Below are 22,868 nucleotides of genomic sequence, written 5' to 3' on the forward strand. Positions count from 1 at the left end.
AAAATAGTATTTTGTATATAAGCGTTATATCATTTTCGCGAAGGTGACAATTTTGTATACATCAATCACAAGAGACGTTCAATACAATTTCCGGTTACTTGTGATAAACAAAAGAATTTTAGTATGTCAGTTCATTCACATCGCATACGAGTTTATTTACAGAATAAGGATGTGCATTGTGAACGTTAAGTTATCGGCTTATTCAAAGCTGCGAAACGCATCAGTCGTTTAGAGACGCGTAAACTATACACTTACTCGGGAGAGTTAGGTAGCTTTATAAAAAATGGCGTTTAAATATTTTTTGGAAATTCTCGTTTTAGCTGTTTGTGTTGAATTTGGTAAGTTGACAGAAGTTAAATTAAATTAATAATAATTTTAAAAAAAAAAGTGATTTGTTAAAGTTGCGGAATCCGTTAGGTGAATTTTTCGGCAATCGGTTAATTCGTAAAAATAAGACAAATTTAATTTCTCTTTTATAATATTATATTTAAGCTTATATTTTTATTAAGGCTTTAGGGATTTATTTCTGTTTGTATTTCCATATATAACCTCTAAATATAATATAGGCTCGTCGATCCGTTGCTACGAGTGTAACAGCGCGAACAACTCGATGTGTTTGAACCCCACTATCTACGACACGGAGACCGTACAGAAGTACCTCCGCGCCACCAGCTGTGATCATAGCGCGTTCTTAGGACCGAATCCACCAGCAGCCAAACAGATGTTCTGCAGAAAAATAATTCAGACTAGTAAGTAATCATTTTTAAATCACAATTTTTGTATTCTTAACTTTGACTTAGTTACTGTGACTTGGTTTGGTAGGTACCACTCACTTGTCAGATATTCTACCGTCAAACGGCAATACTTAGTACTGTTGTGTTCCACCATAAAGGGTGAGTGAGTCAATGTAACTACAGGCTCAAGGTACATACAATTTTAGCACCCAATGTGCATTGGTAATGAAAATAATGATTAATATTTCTTATAGCGTCGAAGTGGTGACCACTTAACATCAGGTGGCCTATTTGTCCGCCGACTACCTATAATAATTAAAAATGGAGACTTACTCGTATATCGTTACTTGTTTTAGTTTTTCGAATATAAAAATATTTATAAAAAAAAATATTAATAAACTCTAGGTAGAGTTTTCTCGTATGACTTATCAATTGGGGGCGGGAGGGGGGGAATTTTGTTGTACTCCATTGTCATTATTTTCTCCTAATACTTAATACGTCTATGTTATCCGTCACGAGATATTATCGGTTACCTACTTAGAAATAAATTAAAATGTGAAATTAATGATGAATTAACAAATTATTTGCTTTAAATCTATATATTTAAAAGCGAAATGCTACTCACTGATTAATCGGCAGGTATTAGGTAGCAGTAAAGCCGCAGGTTCAGCCAGCTTGTCATAAAATAATTAATATTTATTTGTAGAGATCACGTGTGTCACACATCACACGTGATCTCTAATTTTTTTTTTAATTTAATGAAACTTTTATAATAATATAATTGTATCTTGAACCTCATTGAACGCTAGATGCTGCAAATCGCATCAACCAAATACTTTTTTATTTAAGTATATTTTAATAATTTGAAAAATAATAATATATTTAATATCATTTTAATTACATTCATTATATTTTAATAAGACTTTTATTTCAAATTTAGAGTTGTTTTTATAATTGTTTTTATAATTCTCGAGATGGACGAAATAATTACATAGCTACAATTTGTGCGGAATCCCTGATGCGAGAGTCCGAATCGCACCTGGCACGTATTTTTTTAAAATCAAATATATAAAAATTACATATGTTTGTAATTTTACAGTAAATATATATGTAATCTTTACATTTCCGATCAATAAAATAAATACTACTGGTGAACTTTATATATTGAGATAAAAGGTTACGCGTTAACATAAACAACAACTATTAAATATGTCATAATATATACTTATTTTAAACACATGTAATAATGTGACTTCCACGTAGTATATAATACTATTAATATAGTAAAATAACAACTTGTCAACGTCCAACTGGGGTAAGGAGTAACCTTTGTAGAGAAGGTCTGGAGAAGGATTCACACGTGGCAGAATTTCATTGAGATTTGACACTAGCAGGTTTCCTCACGAATTTTCCTTCACCGTCGATCACGAGATGAAATATAAAAACAAATTAAATACATGAAAATTTAGTAGTACTTGCTTGGGAACCCGCAATAATTAGTTAACACACACGCGCTCTAACCTTTGTGCCATCTGGGTACTTATCATTGATATAATGCGCAAATTAATTTTATTTTGATTATAATAATAATATAATAATAGCCGCAGGGCATAGAGGAACCACCACACTTAAACCGGTAAAGGAATTTTTGTTTAAGGCACAAAGTTCTACCACCAAATAAAAAAGGTAACAGTTTTATGTTCTTTTCTGAACACTGTATTTTATAAAACTGTCAACTTCCATTTTTTATTTTACATTAGCAGCCTGTAAATTTCCCACTGCTGGGCTACGACCACCTCTCCCTTTGAGGAGAAGGTTTGGAGCATAGTCCACCACGCTGCTCCAGTGCGGGTTGGTGGAATACACATGTGGCAGAATTTCCTTGAAATTAGACACATGCAGGTTTCCTCACGATGTTTTCCTTCACCGCCGAGCACGAGATGAATTATAAATACAAATTAAGCACATCAAAATTCAGTGGTGGGTCAAAATTCAGTCTGGGCTTGAACCCGAAATCATCGGTTAAGATGCACGCGTTCTAATCACTGGGCCATCTCTGTCAACATCCATGCTCTACACTAATAAGAACTTCTCTACCGAAAAATTTAACTCGACTATTAAGTTCAACTATAATATATTACTAATTACTGTTTTTAAGAGTTGCTGCTATAAAGAGCAAATCAATTATTGACAAACCTGACTGACAGGTTCAAATTGATAGAAATAATTAGGACCTCAACTAAAAATCAAAATCATAATAAAAATATTCAAGTGGAACTACAACGAAATTTAAATTCAAAAGTCATTTTACAATACTATATTAAAAGTAAAGTTATCACCGGGTTGAAATGTAGATTCCACCGGGAAAAACTGGCAAGAAACTTCTCTGCCTCCAGACTCTTAAATCCGGTCCTGCAATTGTCCGTTGAATCACAATTTCGATCCTCTGGATTGAACCAGCTCTCCTGTCACTAGTGGAGACAATCAGGCGAGGCGTCCCACTTTTAATAAAGGTTTTTGCACTATTACAAGGGCTAAGACATAATTTTGAATAAGATATGAATATTTTCAAAAAAATATTAATATGTGAGTTATAATAAAGTTATAATGTTAGTTCGCAAGTTTTACTTGGTCCAGGTAAAAAACAGACACTTGACTTTTGAATATTATTCATTATACATCCTGTACTTTGTAAATTAGTACAACAGTCCTACCAATTAGTTTAGTCGGCAAAATTGGGGTTTTCCGCATTCTTATAAACAGACGTATCGTGTTATATATTGTATTAAAGATGTTTCACGAGTTTTAACAAAATTAGGAGCACGTCATTCGACGTAAGATATCCCACAATAGGTAATCGAAGAACAGCGTAAAAGTTTGTTTGCATGACTAAAGTTAAACTAAGAGTTGTAAATATAATATTTTTAATTGTATGAGTTTTACAGTATTTATTTAAGTTTACTTGAATTGGTTTATCATGTAAACTTATAATATAAGTAATACACGGTATTTCGTAAATAAAACAATTAAATTTGGCATCATGCTTTCATAGACCGAATTCCCAACATTACTTGGTGGTAGGGCTTAGTGCAAGCACGTCTGGGTAGGTGCCACCCACTCATCATAAATTCTACCGCCAAACAGCACTACCCAATATTGTTGTGTTCTGATTTGAAGGGTGAGTGAGCCAGTGTAGCTATAGGCACAAGGGACAGAACATCTTAGGTTGGTAGCGCATTATCGATGTAAGGAATGATTAATATTTCTTACAGCGCTATTGTTTATGGGCTGTGGTGACTTCTTACCACCTTGTGGCTCATGTGCTCGTCCGCCTATCTAACATATAAAAAAAAAAACATTATCTCTGATCTTCTGATTGTTTCCAGTTCTCCACAAGGGTCACGATGCTGAGGTCCGAGTGACTCGTGGCTGCGGCTGGGTTAGACATCATAAGGACTGCTACAAGGCTGACAATGAAGATCACCTGGAAACAGTATGCCAGTGCTTCACCGATGATTGTAATGGGGCTATGACATTGAAACATAGTCTTGTAATTACGTTTATTAGCTTAGGTTTAATATTGTTAAAATATTACTAAGTTTACAACACTACTCGTAAAGTCAACTTCTTCTAAATTTGACTCGGAGTTTCTATGTTTGTAAAGGATTTTCTCTGATGTTCACAAGTTCTGAAAATCTTTATGACTCAGAACATAAAATGATAATTAATAATTTATTTTATTACATTGTAAATGAATGTAAACTAGGTTAGAACCCACAGCAGTGAGGAGTGGCGTGGAGGTATTTTAGGTATTTTAATATTAGGAGGTATATGAAGAAATTCTTATTGACAGTGGCTTTGCCGCACTTCTAAAGGCTCACTTATAATGGTTTAGCTTGTGATCAACATTAAGTCTTTCATTGACTGGCCTGCTTTTCCATCACTAAAAATGGTCACAACAATTATCAAGTTGGATTAAGATCGGCATAACCGATCGACTTTCCAACCGATTCAAGCACCTTTTTATTGATTTTGTTCTCCAGCCAATTTGTATCCAGTTTGTATAAGCAATAAAAGTGCTTCTATTGACTAAAGAACAACATACAAAGTGAACTTCATTTTATAATCAAATTATGATGTTTTATATTCTCATATTTTATCTTATTACTTGTATGTATGGTAAGATATTCTGTAATTGAAAAGATTAATGGCTTTACCAATAAATGTTGTGCATAGTTTAAATCATAAAAAATCGAATCTGAACTCAATAATAGCACTTGCTTAACAACTTTAGTTAGAAGCGAGGCCGTGAATTGGTGAAACTTTGAATAAAATGTTTACTCAAAATCATAATTAAATATTAAATTCATGTAATAAAATTGTATGTTTGTATGAGAAAATGAGATACACGCCAACAACATACTACTATGTATTAAAACTACGTAAAAAATGATGACAAAATATTAATTTATGTATGGAGCAATGACCATTCTGTGTCATTTCTTTTGTAATATATTTTTAAATTGTATTATAAAAATATGTTAAGCAGGGTATAAATGTTTAAATTTAATTTATCTGTTTCACAAGCCTTGCACGGACGTGACGAATGTTAATATAATAAACGAAAAATAATAAATACAATTTGTTTTCCTTGTTACCTACGTAAACAATAAAAAGGAATTGATATATTAAATATATATATTTCATACTGATATAATTTTAAAAAAATCTTGAAATCACAAATGTTGACAATGGTAAAATATGAAACCATATATTTTGTACAAACGGTTGTATTTCAATGTGATAATTTCAATAATTTAAAAGTTTTAAAATTAAAGTTCAAATTTGTCATTCGTAAAAGGTTTTTATAAATCAGAATAAACAAATTCCGGTGAAAACGGTGTGCGATTGAACGTCGCAGCAGGACCTTAAATTTATAAACTCTTAATTGTATGGAGACTTATCGTAGAAAAGTTGTTGATTGTGAACTGAGATGATTTAAAAATCTTGGTGTGTTATTATCACTATGAAGTTATTCGGCTTAATTAACTATTTTTTTTCACTTTAAATGTACCTAATTATTATTACATACATTTGGCGTAGATCCTATTCTTACATATTATTCTAGCGTACTGTCAAATATAATCTATACATATAATAAAATTAAAATAACCCATTTTTACTAAATTCATATGTATATACACGGTACATATAGCAAAATAACATTTTTTACAATTTTTGTCTGTCTGTTTGTTCCGCCTAATCTCTGGAACGGCTGAACCGATTTCAACGGGACTTTCTCTGGCAGATAGCGGATGTAATAAGGAGTAACTTAGGCTACTTTTATTTTAGAATTATATAAAGAATCATAATAAAATCATGCTACAATATCCAAGTAACTTAAATCCAAACAACGCGCACGAAGTCGCGGGCACAGCTTGTAGTTATATAAATATAGGTACTAATCAAAGACAATAAGATATGATTACTACTTTTTAATGATAAAACAATGTATGTAATTAATGTATGTGTGCATAAACACAGGCAGTTTGACTTTCTATTCCTACACATCCATGGTCTGATGGAACAATAATACGACACGACCGAATGATATATTTTTGGTGCTTTCCTAAGCGCGTATCAACTACAAGAGTAGGTACCTAGAATTATTAACCTTTGAATCACATCAAGCTATATTTTGTGGAGAAGTCTAAAAAACATTCCCAGACCCCGGGGAGATAACAGGTTTACTAGAAATCTTCACCCTAAAACTATTGCGATGGCCGTTTACGCACGAATTGAAGATCAGGATACTTTTCCCAAAGGCATTTGCCTGGAGATCAGTCTCCCCTAACCTCTTGCAAGTAAGCACGTGAGTATGAGCCTATCCCAGCCAAAGCCTCCACCGGGCCGTCAGAGCCTAAGACAGCATTTGAAGCCCTGCGCTTGGATTAGTTGGGTAATAAACAAACGGGGCAGTAAAACACTAGAATACTATAGCAGCTAATGTAGCGAACTTATTAACCTAAAATCTTTTATATCTAAACAAAAAGAAGGAAACCCATTCAGCTTACATCCGGCGGTCGCGACAGATTGTATCACAACAATGTAACTAGCACAAAAGTCATAAATTAATCCGTCAAAACCTCATAATTCAGTTCGAAAACGTAGGTCGCTAACGGACAAATAGGTCAATTGTTTATTTATACATGAGAAGAAATGTTTTTTCGTAATTATTTGTCTGATTTGGCCCTAAACGAAATGTTGCACAGGTTTAGGCAGCATCTTTCTATTGTGTATAACTTGACGCAGGTGGAACTTTTCATCAGCAACATCCAGAGGTTCCCTTCCCTTGATATCAGTTTCGGCACGATATGTCTGTTGAAAATGACATGTTCATACTAAGTTCATACAGAGACGACAAACCGGATAGACTCGAATGGGCAGCATTATTTAGGGATGTCACCGTCAAAGAACTAAATTCTACCCATTTTTTCAAAATGGCGGTGGCGGCGAACGCACATAGGAAATCGAGGTCGATAATTTCAACCTAAACTTTTCTAAGCCTCCCACAACATAATATAAAAAAATCAGCCTTTTCGGTTCATTAGCATTTCTCGGGCTATTTTTTTATTATAAAGACTGGTCTAATCGGAATTGTGATGGGAGGCGAACGTGAAAATGCTGCTAACATTCTTGTCATGATTTATACAGTAACTATTTTTAATTAATATTCATATATATATTTAAGGACTTAATATTAACAATTCTTATGTAAATAAAGATTTAATAACATTTGTCTTCATCCTATTTAAATAAATCAGGGTTCGCGGATATATATCAATTGATTTTTATCTTGATATATATGAATTGATTTTTTCCTATCTTCTGAACAACACTCATAGATCTATGCTTAAGGCCTGACTCTGAATGATTACTTTTTATGATTAGTCGATTATAAATTAATATTAAAATAAAATGAGTTGATTTATCTCACAAACAAATGAAGATATAATAATAAAAGGAACTTGTTTTTTAAGTGTTCATTAAAAATTTCTTTCTCAAATAGATAGACACTAATTCCTTTGTTACTTTTTTTTAATAAAAAATTGGTATTTCGACACTTGTATTATTTTACAAATTCCTTTCACATTTTTAAGTGTTTACATAATGAAATTCGCTTCGTTTTCTTAGCCTGGATATATATCAGATATATATCGGATATATATAAAAAAATCGGATTTTTACGAACCCTGAAATAAATAAATAAAAAATTACTAAAAATTATTTTTTAAACCTTATTTTACGCTACATACAAAAATCAATACTAGTGCTGAGGTGATATAAAAAATTATATTTATAAAACTTCCCCCATAACATGCAGATCAAGTAATTTGGGACGACACTAACAATGTTTATATTCACTTAGTAGCGCCATCTATGATCGAATATGGTTACTAGTTCATTGTATTTACGGTATCACTAGCACATTGGTCACGGCACTATCAACAGATGGCGCAAATAGCGGTATTGTAATAGATTATACATTTAAAAACGAAATAGGTAAATGTATCTAGAAAACGAAACTAACTTACAACTATTAAAAATTGAAAAATTAAATTAAAGTTTATAAAATTCAGGACTCAAATTTTCGATTTTTATTTATCATTGCTAATATATTGTCGAGATGGCCCAGTGGCTAGAACGCGTGCATCGTAACCGATGATTTCGGGTTCAAACCCACGCAGGCACCACTGAAGGAAAACATCGTGTGGAAACCTGCATGTGTCAAATTTCTACGAAATTCTGCCACATGTGTATTCCACCACATGTGTATTCCACCAACCCGCATTGGAGCAGCGTGGTGGAATATGCTCCAAACCTTCTCCTTAAAGGGATTTGAGGATTTTTAGCCCAGCAGTGGGAAATTTACAGGCTGCTTATGTGTAAAATTTTTTTTATTAATATACATCTATTTTTCTTTAATTAATTTTTTTAAATAAAATATTTATTATTTAAATATTAATAAATATTATATATTGTGTACAATTTTGAAATGTGTAGTGATAATTGACTTCAATGAATAAGTCAGGTTGGCCGAGTGGTCTAAGGCGCCAGATTTAAGCTCTGGTTCCCGAGAGGGAGCGTGGGTTCGAACCCCACACCTGACATTTATACTACTCTAAAATTGTAGAACTTTTTGATTTTTATATTTTTTAGCAGAAAATAAGAATACAAAATATAATTGATAAGACTTTAATTTTGGCTGAGTTTCATATTGTTAGTTACTTAGTTGATTGTAGGTGAATTAAATGTTTTTACTTAATAAGCTGATTGTAGGTATTTTATTTATAAGTATCAATTTAAAGTATTGTATTATAATAAAATTACAATACAATATTATATTATATTTTAGTCAAATTATTTATTTGTCAAAGTACACGTATAGAATGATAGACAAACCAATATAACTAAAAATGTTCACAAAAAAAAAAACAACGATCTTTTATTTTTATTTTGGATTCCAACCGTGAAGTAAAAAAGAAACAAAATTAAAAAAATAACGAAACGTATAATCATTGATTGATGATATCCTTGTCTAATCGATATCAGCCACGGGGACTTTTTTAAATTTAATACATACATGCGTCTGCCTTAATAAGACCCCTGTGCAAATAGCCCACCTGATAGCCATAATCAAGTGAGACTGAGTGAGTCAGTGAGTGCCCATGTCTGCAAATGATCTAATACACGCCTTCCCTCATTCTCATAATACAATGGGAAAAAGGTGTGGTCCGTGATGTCATAAGGGTAATGACCGAAAACTGTTAAACTGTCAAATAGACAATCCTTCTAAAAATAGACAATTTAATAAATAACTTCCTTATTTTCTAGTAAACATTAAGCCCTTCGACATAGATCCATCATTCCGCCTGGATTACTTATCTGGCGTACTATCAAATATTAAAAAAAAAAAACTACCAAAGACAATGAGTTTTACGACAGAGTTTAACGAGATTTGAACTAATTATTATATGTATTCCTATTATATATAATATCATGTATCAAATATAATAAACTGATTAGCTAATAAAAATAGAACTTGCATCATATTTTTAAGCCCCGCTACAAACGACGGGCGTTATCTACCAGTTTACCTTGCGTGTTGCAACGTAGCTCTTAAAGGGATGAACTGATTTTGATGCCGATGTTTTTTGATTGAACATTCACAATGATCGATAGTATGTATATATACTGTTTTGATATTTTCTGAGTCAGAGGTGTTTTAATTTAATTTAAGTTTTATTCAATACATATGACTTAGCACACATTCACACTGAAAGCCAATATTATAACCGAAGATACTTAACGCAAAAAGGTGAATTTGTAATGTATACGAGTATATGCATCAGGTTATTAAAAAAAAAAAAACACAAACAAATCGACGCAACAATTTTCTTACGAACAGGCAGTATTATTTATTAAGTCGCAATGTATGAAGGTTTCCCTTGAGCATTGTTACTGAAAACATCAACAATATATCATTTAAAAAGATAAACAAGAAATGTAACTGCGCATTTAAGTAAAGACCATAGGAAAATTACAAATGAAATCTCTAGCTATCTCTGGAATGTGCGATAACGTAGCTAACAACAATTTTGAATCTTATATTCAATTGTATTAAGTTTAAAATTAAAAAAAAATGAAACGAGTTATACTTCATTCGCACACAAATAAAATTAAATATATCATTACTCACACATCCGTAGTTTGCGCACACGCACACAAATATATTAGATTGAGTCGTCTGATTTACCGATTTATCGGTTAAGTGTTGTATGATCCTTGGTTATTTCGAGTTCTTGACGCATTTCGTTTATAAATAAGACATTTTTTAACTTCATACTATAACATTTATGTTTAAAAAGGTCATATCAAATACACATATCCAGCAATTATAAACTTATTAAGTATAAATTAATATTTCTATGTTTGTCCTGAATGTGTTCTTAACTCATTTGGTGAGTTACTTACTAAAATTATTCTCATTAATCTTGAAGACAACTTCAAGATTAACGTTTTGTATAGATCCGTATTCGACCGCTGTGAAGTCGAGACGGTTCGTTTCAAATAAATACTATATCGAATGAATACATTGCAAATATTTAATATATAAAGAAATATCAACAGCAACAATAGTAAAAAATATAACTTTGGTATATCCTAATTATACATGGTGGAGTTTTGTCATGTCATGTCTGTAGAGGTACCACTACAGTGCCCACTTATCAGATATGCTACCGGCAAACGAATATACGATTCTTAGTACTGTTGTCTTTCAGTTTTAAGGTAGAATGACCCAGTGTAACTACGTCCAAAGAGGATAAAACACCTTAGCTCCCAAGCTTGGTGGCGCCTTGGCTATATAAGGAATAGTTAATATTTCTTTCAGCGCCAATGTCTATGGGCGGTGGTGACCTCTTACCACCAGGCCTATTCGCTTGTCCATCTACCTATACTACAAAAAAAAATGTATAGGATAGAACAGGCTACAGAATACTGTGTTGACAAAAAGAAAATTAACCAATAATGTAACTATATATTCTGTCAAACAAAATGAACCCCTATCGAACTTCCTTTTTAAATCGATTCGAATATAATGATTGTTATACGGGATAGGTCAATGACCGCCCACTTGAGATTTAATAGAAAATGACGCTACTAGCTATCCACTCTGGCTTCGTACGGGTTGAATAAGGGTTTATATATACCGTATATCGTATACGTATAACTTTTTAGTAGGCGGCAAATTTTTGTTGTAACATTGGTAGACGGAACGAAACCAATTCATAAATCGGAAATGCCACCTACCTTGGGGCTTGAGATGTTTTGCCTCTAGTAACACTGACACACTCCCCCTTCAAACCGGAACACAACAATACTGTCTTGCTGTTTGGCATTATTTGATGAATGGGTGGCACTCAGACGGGCTTACATTACACCCCTCTCACCATGTAAGTTATCGTCATATGTCAGCCAATTAACAAAAAACAAAATAATAAGATAACCCGTTCGGTAGTTTTTGACTTTAAGATGTTTAGACAGACATATAACGTATACAAACGCGGCCGGGGACTTTTTTTATAACATGTAGCGCCAAGTCTACAACCGTCGACATCATACATAGACGTTGTGTTTATTTGATCTCTGAACGAATGACCTATTTCTTCATTGATTCATTCATTCAATAGTAGCATACGTTTTAGCAAAATTGGTATATAGTTAAATTATATTCAAAGAAAACATAAGCTACTTTTTTATGTCTTACACTTAACGACCGACAACAAAAACGCGAGCGAAGTCGCAAGTTACAACTACATTACATAGTAATATTATTATTATGTCCTCATAAAATAGATTACAGAACGACATTCCCGTAATCCTAACCAATATTAAAATCTTTTCTGTCTTAGTTACACATTCTCAGGGTAAAGAATAAACACAGGTACTTAATACCTGCCCGTAATCCCCGGTTATCCACCATCCTCAAATGCGAAAGAAGCCACCGTGAGCAGTCAGTACCTATTGTATAATAATATTTCATAAAAAAATTACGAGGCTTAAATTGAAATATTACTCTGTTCTATTTCTATTAAACTGGCCAAATTCCAGAGGCTCAAATAATTGTATTCGCACTGGTGTCATTAATTTACATAGAATTATCACTAGCACGAAGGTTTAATGACGTAAGAGACGTGACGTCAATGGATCGGTCAAAACCCACGCGGTGATGAATGTGAATGACTTGAAAATGAAAGCCAACTTTGAATAACCTTTACAATTCAAAGCCAGGACTACAATGAGATTAGATTATTCAGTGGTTAGCACACGGGAAGTTTAAGCGGGAATATGCCAAAAAGTATTAATGTGCCTATAAGTGATCTCGTGGTAAAAAAATATCGTAAGGAAACCTAGTATCCTGTGAGTGAGAAATTCTGCCACATCATCTTCCAAACGCGGTATTCCAACACAATGCATGAATGCGGTTTGTTGTATCTACCATCAATCCGCATTTATGCGTGATGGAATAAGCTTTGAATCGTCTCAGATCACGTCACAATTGCTGTCAATTGATGTAACGGCATGAATAATTAAAATCTAAAAAATTAAGCATATGAAAATTTTGTAAAACTTCGCTTTGAACCCGTAATCACCGATTAAGATTCATCTATTTTAACCACTAGACTGTTTTGGTTGTTTTACTAAAATCAAGCAAAGATGACTAAATCAATTGTGACAGAAAAAATCGTGAACGTCATATGTCTGCAATATTTTATCTTTTTTTTCTGTCCCAAAAAAGATACATTGACTATGAATTTGGCGATGGAAACTTTTCTTTAATTAATATGTTTATTGAGAATGGAATCGTGTCGTCTCTTTTTACGGATAGTCATAGGTTAAGGTCGGGAATGCAGACACCATTTATTTAAGATTATAAAGATTTTATGATCAACACGTCCGTGTACATAGCGGAAAAACAAACGAGGCAGCTGTAATAAAAACACTACAAACCAAGGGATCACTATTCGAAACCCAATTATTATTAAACACTTAAAACACGTTTAGTTACTATGGGCAGTATGTGAGACCTATTCAATATGTATTTTACCTAGTTCTAATACATAGTGTAATATAGATATTTCTTTATATAAACGTTTAAAAAAAGAACAGATATATTTAAGTTATACAATTTAAATTGAACTTCAGTAGATACTAAATATATAAATTAGTTATTGCATCATATATACTACATATGATAAGTTATATTATGGTTGAAAATATCAGCTGACTTTTGTCCGGTTTTTTTTCCGGTTCTACTAAGCAGAATCTAAATCCGAATCAGTAGTAGATAGTTATAATAGAAAAATGACTCTTAAATATAGTTTATTTTATGTATTATTTAAAAAATTGTTATATAAACATAGTTCCCATATAAATTATAACAACATTGCATTTGAGTCAGTATGGAGCCCAGTAAAATTATGATGTAACGCAATGAGTCATCAATTCGCAGTAAAAGACGTCAGCCGTCACGCCCCGCCACAACGTTGCTACTGGGAACCGCTTACCAAGGCTTCGTCAGGGGTTACCTAACACTCAATGTAATCACAATATGATTAAAATAAACAACCAGAATATATTATCTATGACTCAGTTTGTTATTATTACAAATTTATTAATGGTTAAAGTTTAATGCAGACTTTGTGCAAGTCCTTCGATTGGGCAAAATATTTCTACAGTTTACAGTCGCGAGATAGATTATAATCTAACTGTGTTTATTATACGATACTATATATACAAACTATATGAGTGATGGTCGAAATATTTTTTTTTACTTGGTTGACAACCCTAAGTAAGCCCTGGGATTATTTACACCGACGTCGACTGAACTGGATTGAACCTACCAGATAATGTGATTAAACGGAATGTAAATAACGGTGATGAAACGGTCATGTATAGATTCGTTTTAGCGAATTAGATTATGTTAATGTTACACATTTGATTACTTAGAGAGCTATAGGTTTCTTAGAATTATGTAAATGAATCACGAAGACATTTTTATAATAACGTGTCAAGTACAGTGTCGTTATATAAATGTTCGAGATAAAACTCGACGAAATATAAAATAAATAAATATGGCTACGCCAAGTTACGCGTTGCTGGGGCTAGGGTGTTTCTCAGTACCCAGGGTTCCACCCTTGGTATTGGCTAACCGTCAGAGCGTCATGATAAGATGCGCAAGTGTTCCTGTGACGTCCCCCGAAGAAACGTAGTGGGTACCTAGTATTTTAGTGGATATTCCAATACACTCAAATGCGGTTTGGTAGAGACACATTTGGGAGAAGAACATGCAGGTTTCCTCACGAGATTTACCTTCACCGCCAAGTCCGAGATGAATTATAAACACAATTGCACACGAAAATTCAATGTTGCTTGCCAGGCAATCTTTTTATACATCACTTTTATCACAAAATGGGCTCAGTTGGCTACCTCAGGTTTATTTATAATAGTAACTACATATAACTTATAGATTTCCTTAACAAAAATATACTAAAACAGCGCTTGATAACTAATCCCCTTATTTTCTTCTCCATCTAGTTAAACTCTGCCCTTCTGCATTTCGAAATAAATTTGTTGTTGTATTTCTGTGAATGCTTATTTCAAAATAATACGCCACGCGATGCCACGTGACTTCTTTGTTTGAATTTCAAATAACGAAGAAGCCAGAGAACCTAGTCTTGCCCAATCTCTAAATGAAGTCCGACAAATTAAATTCTTATTTTTAATTGTTTATTATCAACACAAATTGCTATAAGTATTACTAACTACCTAAATGATTGGCTTTTTGTATGACATACAAACTCACTAATTACTTTACCGCTTCGAGAGGTGAATTAAAATAAGTAGCCATGTCCTTCACCGGAACTCAAACTCCATAACAAATTTCACCTAAATCGATTGAGCTTCCTAAGCTTGGAAAGGTAACAGACAGAGTTATTTCCTCATTTATAACAGTAGTATATATTGTTAATGATTTAATTAAGGTTAAACAAATTGTTAAACTTTTAATTACTTTCAATATGATAAACGCATGCTTGTTATTTTAAACCTTAAATATAAATACAAGTACATATTTAAGTCCCGTTAGATATAAATATACGTAAATATGTATAAAATAATTACTATTGCCTAAAATTACTTAGTTTGGTTAGATACCTCACGTATACTCCATCCTTCCCACTACAACCCCCAAGGTCAGTGACACATTAGCGATTTAAGGGATCGTTTATATTCTTTATCTGCCAATGTGACAATTAGCCTGTCCGCCTACCAGTACTATAAAATAAAATAATATAAAATACGTATATATAACCCAATTTAATAAAATCTTTAGACATGTTAAAAAAAAAAAAAATCTACGGAACCTGAATACCTACTGAGTTGGATGACAATAACCGTCATTCGTCTTCACTTTCACAGTTAGGTACAGTACGCCTCGATACTAATCACGTTTGAGTTGGTGTAGATTAGTGTCATGTTTAATTAGCTATCATTAGATAAGTCACAACCATACACCCCGTGGACACGTGCCAATGTTATTTGTTTACGTAAAACATGTACCTATATTCATAGTGTTATCGTAGACCTTGCACACATACACGCTGTACACACACAATGTCTCTGTGTGCTGTGTTTTGATGCCTCCGGTGAGACTGTGTACACGGTAAGTATGTTTTAGCGACTTGCAAACTATTTATATTAACTATGGTTATAACTGTTTAAACTAAAAGTAAAATCAAATCCATAGACCAAAACAAAAAAAGGTGTTCATTGAGTATTCGTTGATTTCCATACGAGATAAGTAAAATTGATTTATCTTATTTAATAAACTGTGTAACTGATTGTCGGTGTGTAACTACTGATTTTCTTGTCGGTTCTCGGTAGAATCTACATTCCCAACCGGTTGTAGTTCAAATTTTTATTTAATGATCTTCCGAAAATGCTCGCAATATCTTCGATGAATTAAGTATATTTTGATTTTGAAGATATTTCTAAAAGATATAAATACCCTTATTGCCTCAACTGTTATTACTGCTGATAATGCATAATTCGAATTAAAAATTATAGAATAAGAAGTGGTACTTATTTCTTCGTGTCCAACTGTCCGACTGTACGCCACGGTGACCATAATCAACGGCGACAAGCCAATTGGGCAGACCATATACTCCTTCATTCATATAATCGAAAGACAATATCGATACAACTGAAAACATTTTAGTTGCAGGAGGAATGACTTTACGTGTAATCTCTGGGCTGCTACAGAGAATTTCTTAATAATAAAACACCAAAAACTTTATATTACGTATGGGAATTGAAAGTACATCACACAGGTAAACTGCATCGTTGGTTCAGTTAGCTAGACCAACGATTGCTATTGTTTATCGTAGAGAGTGAGCCCTTTCGATCAGATGATTAATTTGCCGGTGCATTCCTGAAATACATAAAAAAATATACTTATAATTGTCATGCCAAATATGTGTGTGTCATATTTTTCTTAAAATAGTCTGCCCGCTCCGTTTTTCAAAAGTAACAAAACAACATCAATAACGTGAAACTGCCAACGCACCCAGACGCAAACATGTCAATATTAATACCCCCGCACACATACAAAACACTTGAATGACGTACGGTCGAGAGGTAGAGGGGAGGGGAACATCGGAATAAACGCTTTATATAGACCACGTCTACGCAGACCGAAACAGTTTCACTCGTGAAGTAAACAAAAACAGTTCGAAGAGGACAATTTATTTATTTCTCAAGGCTATTAGCCCCTACTATGGGTACGTTACATATATTTATACTGTTTTATAACCTTGACCTATTTTTGCTTTGATAATAATCTTATCATGGGATGGGAATCCCTGTATCTTATCTATGGCATTATGGAAGTTGACGACGTAACAAAGGCGCCGTCTGATTTTTGCTATCGATTTACACAACATCCAGTCATCCACCCTTAACAAGTGTAATCCTTATAATATTGGCTTTACTATCCCATGTTCATTGAAATATACAATCATTAACAACAGATTTCTTGTACATTCATGGTTTAGAAGTGAAAATAATGAATCTTTTGTTTTTACTGTGTCCCAAAATGATCGCGTTACGCTCATAATACATTTCTGGCTTTAACCTAAGCCCTAATTCCATGTGATCTTACACGCCATTCTATGATGCGTCAATGGTTACTGTATTACATTGCGCCATTATTATGTATGTACCAGAAATGATATCATTATAAACAGACTCACTCCAAGGCGTTCGTTTCAATGCGATCGTATGATTATTTTTATGGTTTTTCCGCGTGTAAAATTGTATTACTAGATAATAATTGTGCTTTAATGTTGTAGAGTTGTTAATGATACTATAATTTGTTAAACTGAATGTAAAAAAGATAAAATTGTCATCTTCCTAATCTTATAATTTAAAGACGCAACTTCCGATGATAAATTTAATAATATATTACACATTATAAAATGATGAACGTTATTAAATATACTTTTTACCAGAATCAGCATACTAGCAAGCGGCCCGTTCTAATTTGGAATTATTCATCTTTCCAGATACGTTAAATATAAAACCGTTAAGTCAGGATTTAGAGTGGTCTCTGGGCGCGCCGGCCGGCGTTGGGGCCACTCGGGAGATGGACCGGGTCCATGCTCCCACTGACGTTGCATCCACCTCCAGCGAGGAGAGAGCTATTCGCCGCGTCACTGGCCGCTGGGGTGCCGAGTGGTTGAGCTGACTCGGCTCCAGCCTCCTCAAACCTGCCGCGCCCCAGTGGCCGGCCGATCACCCCCTTCCGCCACCGCGGTGGGGGGCGCCGCGCCCTGCTTTGCACCTGTCCTTACAGCAATACGAGGATCTGGTCGCGAAAGCTGAGGCGATATTAAGCCGAATTGTCGTCGCGGAAAACTATGACTCCGTTAGCAACTTTGTAAATCTCTATGATGCTTATATGGCATCTCCCGATGAAAGCCTGACTGAGTTCTTTCCAAAGTATAATCCACCGATTCGCGCCCACAAATACACCTGTGTGGGCTTAGGTATGGAAGTCATGAAGCGCTTAAAGGTCCTAGAGAAAGATTTTCCTGGTATTACGAAGTCAATGATGCTCGTGTCGTGCGATGAAAATATTGAAGACCTTATTGACTACACGACGTCTTTTCCTGGACCTCAAGGGTTTTTGATTGAAACGGAGAAGGACCACGTACTTGTAGGTTTTCATGTGAGGGTTGCAGGAAGGCCGGGTGTCTTCTTATCTGATCTGGGATATCACATCTCTCGCGTCGTGACAGTAATGGCGGATCGTTGTTATCCACATACAGGTAAGACATTTTCAATGACAAACAAAGCTAATTAGCTTAAATATAAAGTCTTAATTTTTGGTTGTGAAAATATAAAAACGTAAAATCACATTGAATCCTAACTAGTAGAACTTCAGTTTAATGTATGCACATGCATTGCACGTAACCAAATATTTATTATTTTATTTTTTGCAGGCTGGTTCACCCAGTCCGACGAGCCCCACTGTCGCAAGGAATACAGCTATCAGTTCAACGTCCACAATCCCAGCTACGTGGAATGGCACGAAAGGGAGACCCGAGGAGATAAAGTGAAGGAACGTCTTTCTCTCGTGTATGTAACAAAGGCGTATTTAAGCGCTGTTGCTGTTACCGAGAAGCGAAATTTAGTATGGGATTTAAGGTAAGCAAGAAATACTAGTCATTTAACATCAATTTCTAAAGAGCATTTACGTTATTAGCATTTAAAATAACTTTGTTTTCATTTTGTTTCCTAGGAGTCTTTTGGCCCGTGACCCTAAAGGACACTTGACCGCCGGTATCTACTTCCCTCTCAAGAAGAAAGATCAGCAGTTCACCATGTTCTTTGACGGCGTCAATGGCAAACAGAGGAAGAAACTGAAATTTGATTCATTCTTGGAATTGCAAAAGGTACGGCATATTTATTTGATAATATATATATATATATATATATATATATATAGCAATTGTCATCACTTTAAATTATGTTATAATTGTAGCCCTCCATGTAATTCAAAGCGTGAATACATTTCAAATATTTGTTGTCTTTTCTAAGTGTAATATTACAGATTTGTTAAAGCTATATAAAATGTTCTAGATAAGTTTTCGATTTCCGCAGACAAATTTGCGCAATGCCACAAAATAAAAATATATGTATTTGTTTAAAGCACGCTCTTACAAACACTTAAATTGTCATTTTAAAAGATTTATAAGAATTAAGCTATCCACCCTCCTACTTGTTAAATTCCTTTTATAAAAATTACGAAAATTACAATTTAATTATCTAAATCAGTTACTTCTATAATAAACATTTAAAAAAGTATGAATATCTAAACTTACATTGCGGTTTTTGTTACAGATTCCTGATGAAGTTGTTGATGAAGTAGAGCAATGTAACGATCAACTTCGTTTAAGAGATGGCGAACTGTTGTCCGTTCTAAAGCGCTTAGCCACCATCATGACTGATGAGGAATATATGACCGAGCTGCTTGGAATCAACGACAAGATCGTCCAACTTTCTGCGGGCACATAAACATTTTATATCTAATTTGAAAGTTCCTTATATGAATAAAGAGTTTTAACGGAGTCAGTTATTTCATCGTGGGACTGTAGTGTAGATTTTTAGTGTCATTTTGTAGTTTTATCTTTGGGTTAGACTATTCGGCTTATGGGCAAATAAAATTTAAAAAAAAATTACAAGACTGTTTCATTTTGTCCTTCGTCTTATTCGTAATGTACTTTTTACTAGAAACCTCTTTTGAAAGAAAAACAACATTATTTGTTTACCAATATGAAATAAAAGATCATATTAACCAAATCAAAGTTTAAAGTATTTTATCTATTACTATCGTTCTCATTGCTCTTATTTCATGCAGCTCGGTACAAATTGAGTAAATAACATAACTCCATACATACATACAAACACAAACAAACTCACACACACACACACACACACACACACACACACAGAGAGACAGACAGACACACACATACATATATACACACATACATACATTCACACATACATACATACATATATACACACATACATACATACATACATAATGATTGGTCACAAAATTTCTAAAAAAAAAATTATCTTAACATTACAAACATGCATTAATTTTTTAATCATTGTTATGACTACAATGTTTTAGTTCTTGTTATTTACTTATTTAGTAAACCTGCTCAATAATGGGATAGTCATGATAAAACAATGAAATTACAGTAAAATTACTACTTAAGAGACTTTTTCCCGGACCAAGTTAAAGAATAATTTAAAAAATATGTAATAAAAAAACCTTAGGAAATAAGGAATTTATTTAACAAAAATTATAAACATATAGATGATAAACAGCTAGGTTCTAATTCTTCTACAAAAAAGACTCCTAAATTTCATTTAAAATCAACATATTGATCATGTGTAATATGATCATAATACGTGCAAACTTAAATAAAGTATATTTTAATTTGAATTATACATATAAAGAGCATACGCCTGATAGATTTTTCAGAGCAAAAGCTCATGTTAACCAATTAAAGAGACATTAGAATAAAACAGCCATAATGGCGATTACATTACCTAATATGACAGCCCACATTCAATTTTTCTCCACAATATCACTTGACTTATTAATTCTTGCGGTCTTTAGAAATCAAAATGTAGAATTCACGATTAATAGATTTATCAGAGCAAAAACTCTGGTTGACTAAATAAAGCCACTAGCTTGTATTTATAGTCTTCTAGCTGAACCTGCACGGAATTTATAAAACTTTACCGATAGCACACAAGCCGTCATCCATAATTTTAAACCTTCGGGGGGTAAATTAAAAAATAAAATAGATGCATGTCCTTCCGCGGGACTCAAACTATCTCCATATTAATTTTTATCTAGATCGATGTAGCGGCTTAAGCGTGAATTGATTGGTTTTTCCGAACCGATACGACTTAGGAACCTTCAAGAAAAGAGCGTACTCCTTCCTGAAAGGCCGGCAACGCACCTGCAAGCCCCCTGGTGTTGCAGATGTCCATGGGCGGTGGTAGTCACTTTCCATCAGATGAGCCTCCTGCTCGTTTGCCATCTCTAATATAAAAAAAAAATGACAAAAAAAAATGACAAAAAAAAACAGAAGAAAAGAGTTATACATGTATTAAACCTAGTTATATAAGTTTTATTTATTCAATTATTACAATACACTCATTGAAAATTTAATCAGGCTTCAAAACAATTACATACCTAACTTCGGCATAAAAACGTAATTCAACCATAAATTTACCAAGCTCTTTCTGCTGCATATCAAAAAGATCAATCGTTGTCTTCGTGTTTGACAACTTTAAGCAATCGGATGTTATCAGACGTTATCACGAGGCAAAAATACAGACTTGTCGGCATGCCATTACGATAAATAATATTTAAAATAATATTTTTCATTGTCACTGTTAGAAGTGTACTTACACTTTTAAGTCTAAGATTACGCTGTGAAAATATTTCAGCTGGGTCACTCATACTCCAAACCGAAACACAAATGGAGACAATTGTTATAATATGTAGTTCCGAGTATAATAACTGTTGATCTCCACAGACAGGCTTGCACAGAGTTTAACTATCAATGTTACAGTTCAAAACTCCCGCCAGAGATCCTGATGAATATTTAACTTAATCCGAAGCTAGATTCGGATATGAATCTCATGCCATGTGTTACTGGTTCGTTCATAATATTGTAGTCGACTTTTGTTTTATTTTATGATATCGATAGACGGACGACCAAATGGGCCACCCGATGGTAAGTGTCAATAGACAATGGCGCTGTAAGAAATATTAACCATTCCTTACATCACCAATGCGCCACCAAACCCGGGAACTAAGATGTTACGTCCCTTGTGCCTGTAGTTACACTGGCTCACTCACCCGTCAAACTGGAACACAACAATACTGAGTACTGCTGTTTGGTGGTAAAATATCTGATGAGTGAATGGTACCTACCCAGACGGGCTTGTACACGACTTTCTACTATAACTTATTATTATTTTAGTTGTTAACAATATTTCTTTCAGGAATTTGAAGTCAAAACCAAGAGAACAACCATCTATTCTTATAACAGTAAGAAAAGGATCATATTCGGACACAATGTGAAATTAAAAAAAATCTTGGATTTACAATTTATCTGCATCGAAGTTAAAATAAATAAGTTATGAAATGATTACTTGTCTAAATATATATTGTCACTTTACGGATTGTTATTACACTGGACATGATTAGATAATACCATGAAGTTAGCATATAACCGCGATTGTAGCGGAAACCGCATATCCGGCACTGAGTGTAGTAGGATAATATATAAATTATGCCGTCGTCTGTTTTGAAAACAAATAATTATTCAAATCAAATCAGTACTCAGTATAGTTGTTTTCGGGTTTGAATCATCAGTGAGCTAGGCCCAAGGGCCATAACAGCTTAGATTACAA

General features: G+C 33.6%; 3 protein-coding genes and 1 non-coding gene across 4 annotated transcripts in view; all 4 read left to right on the forward strand.

The window, feature by feature from the left end:
* The window catches only part of LOC113394793 (uncharacterized), a 337,088-nt gene that overhangs the window by 304,743 nt on the left and 9,477 nt on the right, over positions 1-22,868 (forward strand). The gene's annotated exons all lie outside the window — the stretch shown is intronic.
* LOC113394807 (uncharacterized) lies at positions 195-4,542 on the forward strand. The gene is made up of 3 exons (XM_026632239.2): positions 195-338; positions 567-749; positions 4,121-4,542. Exons 1-3 carry the CDS (start codon positions 284-286, stop codon positions 4,330-4,332), a joined length of 450 nt encoding a protein of 149 aa, XP_026488024.1. The 5' UTR covers positions 195-283; the 3' UTR covers positions 4,333-4,542.
* Trnal-uaa (transfer RNA leucine (anticodon UAA)) lies at positions 8,822-8,905 on the forward strand. Its single transcript has one exon. It is a non-coding gene; the product is annotated as a tRNA-Leu (tRNA).
* On the forward strand, positions 16,999-19,987 carry LOC113394800 (uncharacterized). The gene is made up of 5 exons (XM_026632229.2): positions 16,999-17,137; positions 17,921-18,685; positions 18,860-19,064; positions 19,159-19,312; positions 19,761-19,987. Exons 2-5 carry the CDS (start codon positions 18,316-18,318, stop codon positions 19,932-19,934), a joined length of 903 nt encoding a protein of 300 aa, XP_026488014.2. The 5' UTR covers positions 16,999-17,137; positions 17,921-18,315; the 3' UTR covers positions 19,935-19,987.

This window comes from Vanessa tameamea, chromosome 17 (genome assembly GCF_037043105.1).
Source record: "Vanessa tameamea isolate UH-Manoa-2023 chromosome 17, ilVanTame1 primary haplotype, whole genome shotgun sequence".
Classification (NCBI taxonomy): domain Eukaryota; kingdom Metazoa; phylum Arthropoda; class Insecta; order Lepidoptera; family Nymphalidae; genus Vanessa; species Vanessa tameamea.

Excerpts from the sequence above, each read along its gene's own strand:
- LOC113394807 (XM_026632239.2), top strand. The coding sequence starts at position 284 with ATGGCGTTTAAATATTTTTTGGAAATTCTCGTTTTAGCTGTTTGTGTT. Across the intron at positions 339-566 it reads AGCTGTTTGTGTTGAATTTG|GCTCGTCGATCCGTTGCTAC; the intron begins GTAAGTTGACAG and ends AATATAATATAG. Across the intron at positions 750-4,120 it reads CAGAAAAATAATTCAGACTA|TTCTCCACAAGGGTCACGAT; the intron begins GTAAGTAATCAT and ends GATTGTTTCCAG.
- LOC113394800 (XM_026632229.2), top strand. The coding sequence starts at position 18,316 with ATGGCATCTCCCGATGAAAGCCTGACTGAGTTCTTTCCAAAGTATAAT. Across the intron at positions 18,686-18,859 it reads TCGTTGTTATCCACATACAG|GCTGGTTCACCCAGTCCGAC; the intron begins GTAAGACATTTT and ends TATTTTTTGCAG. Across the intron at positions 19,313-19,760 it reads CATTCTTGGAATTGCAAAAG|ATTCCTGATGAAGTTGTTGA; the intron begins GTACGGCATATT and ends TTTTTGTTACAG.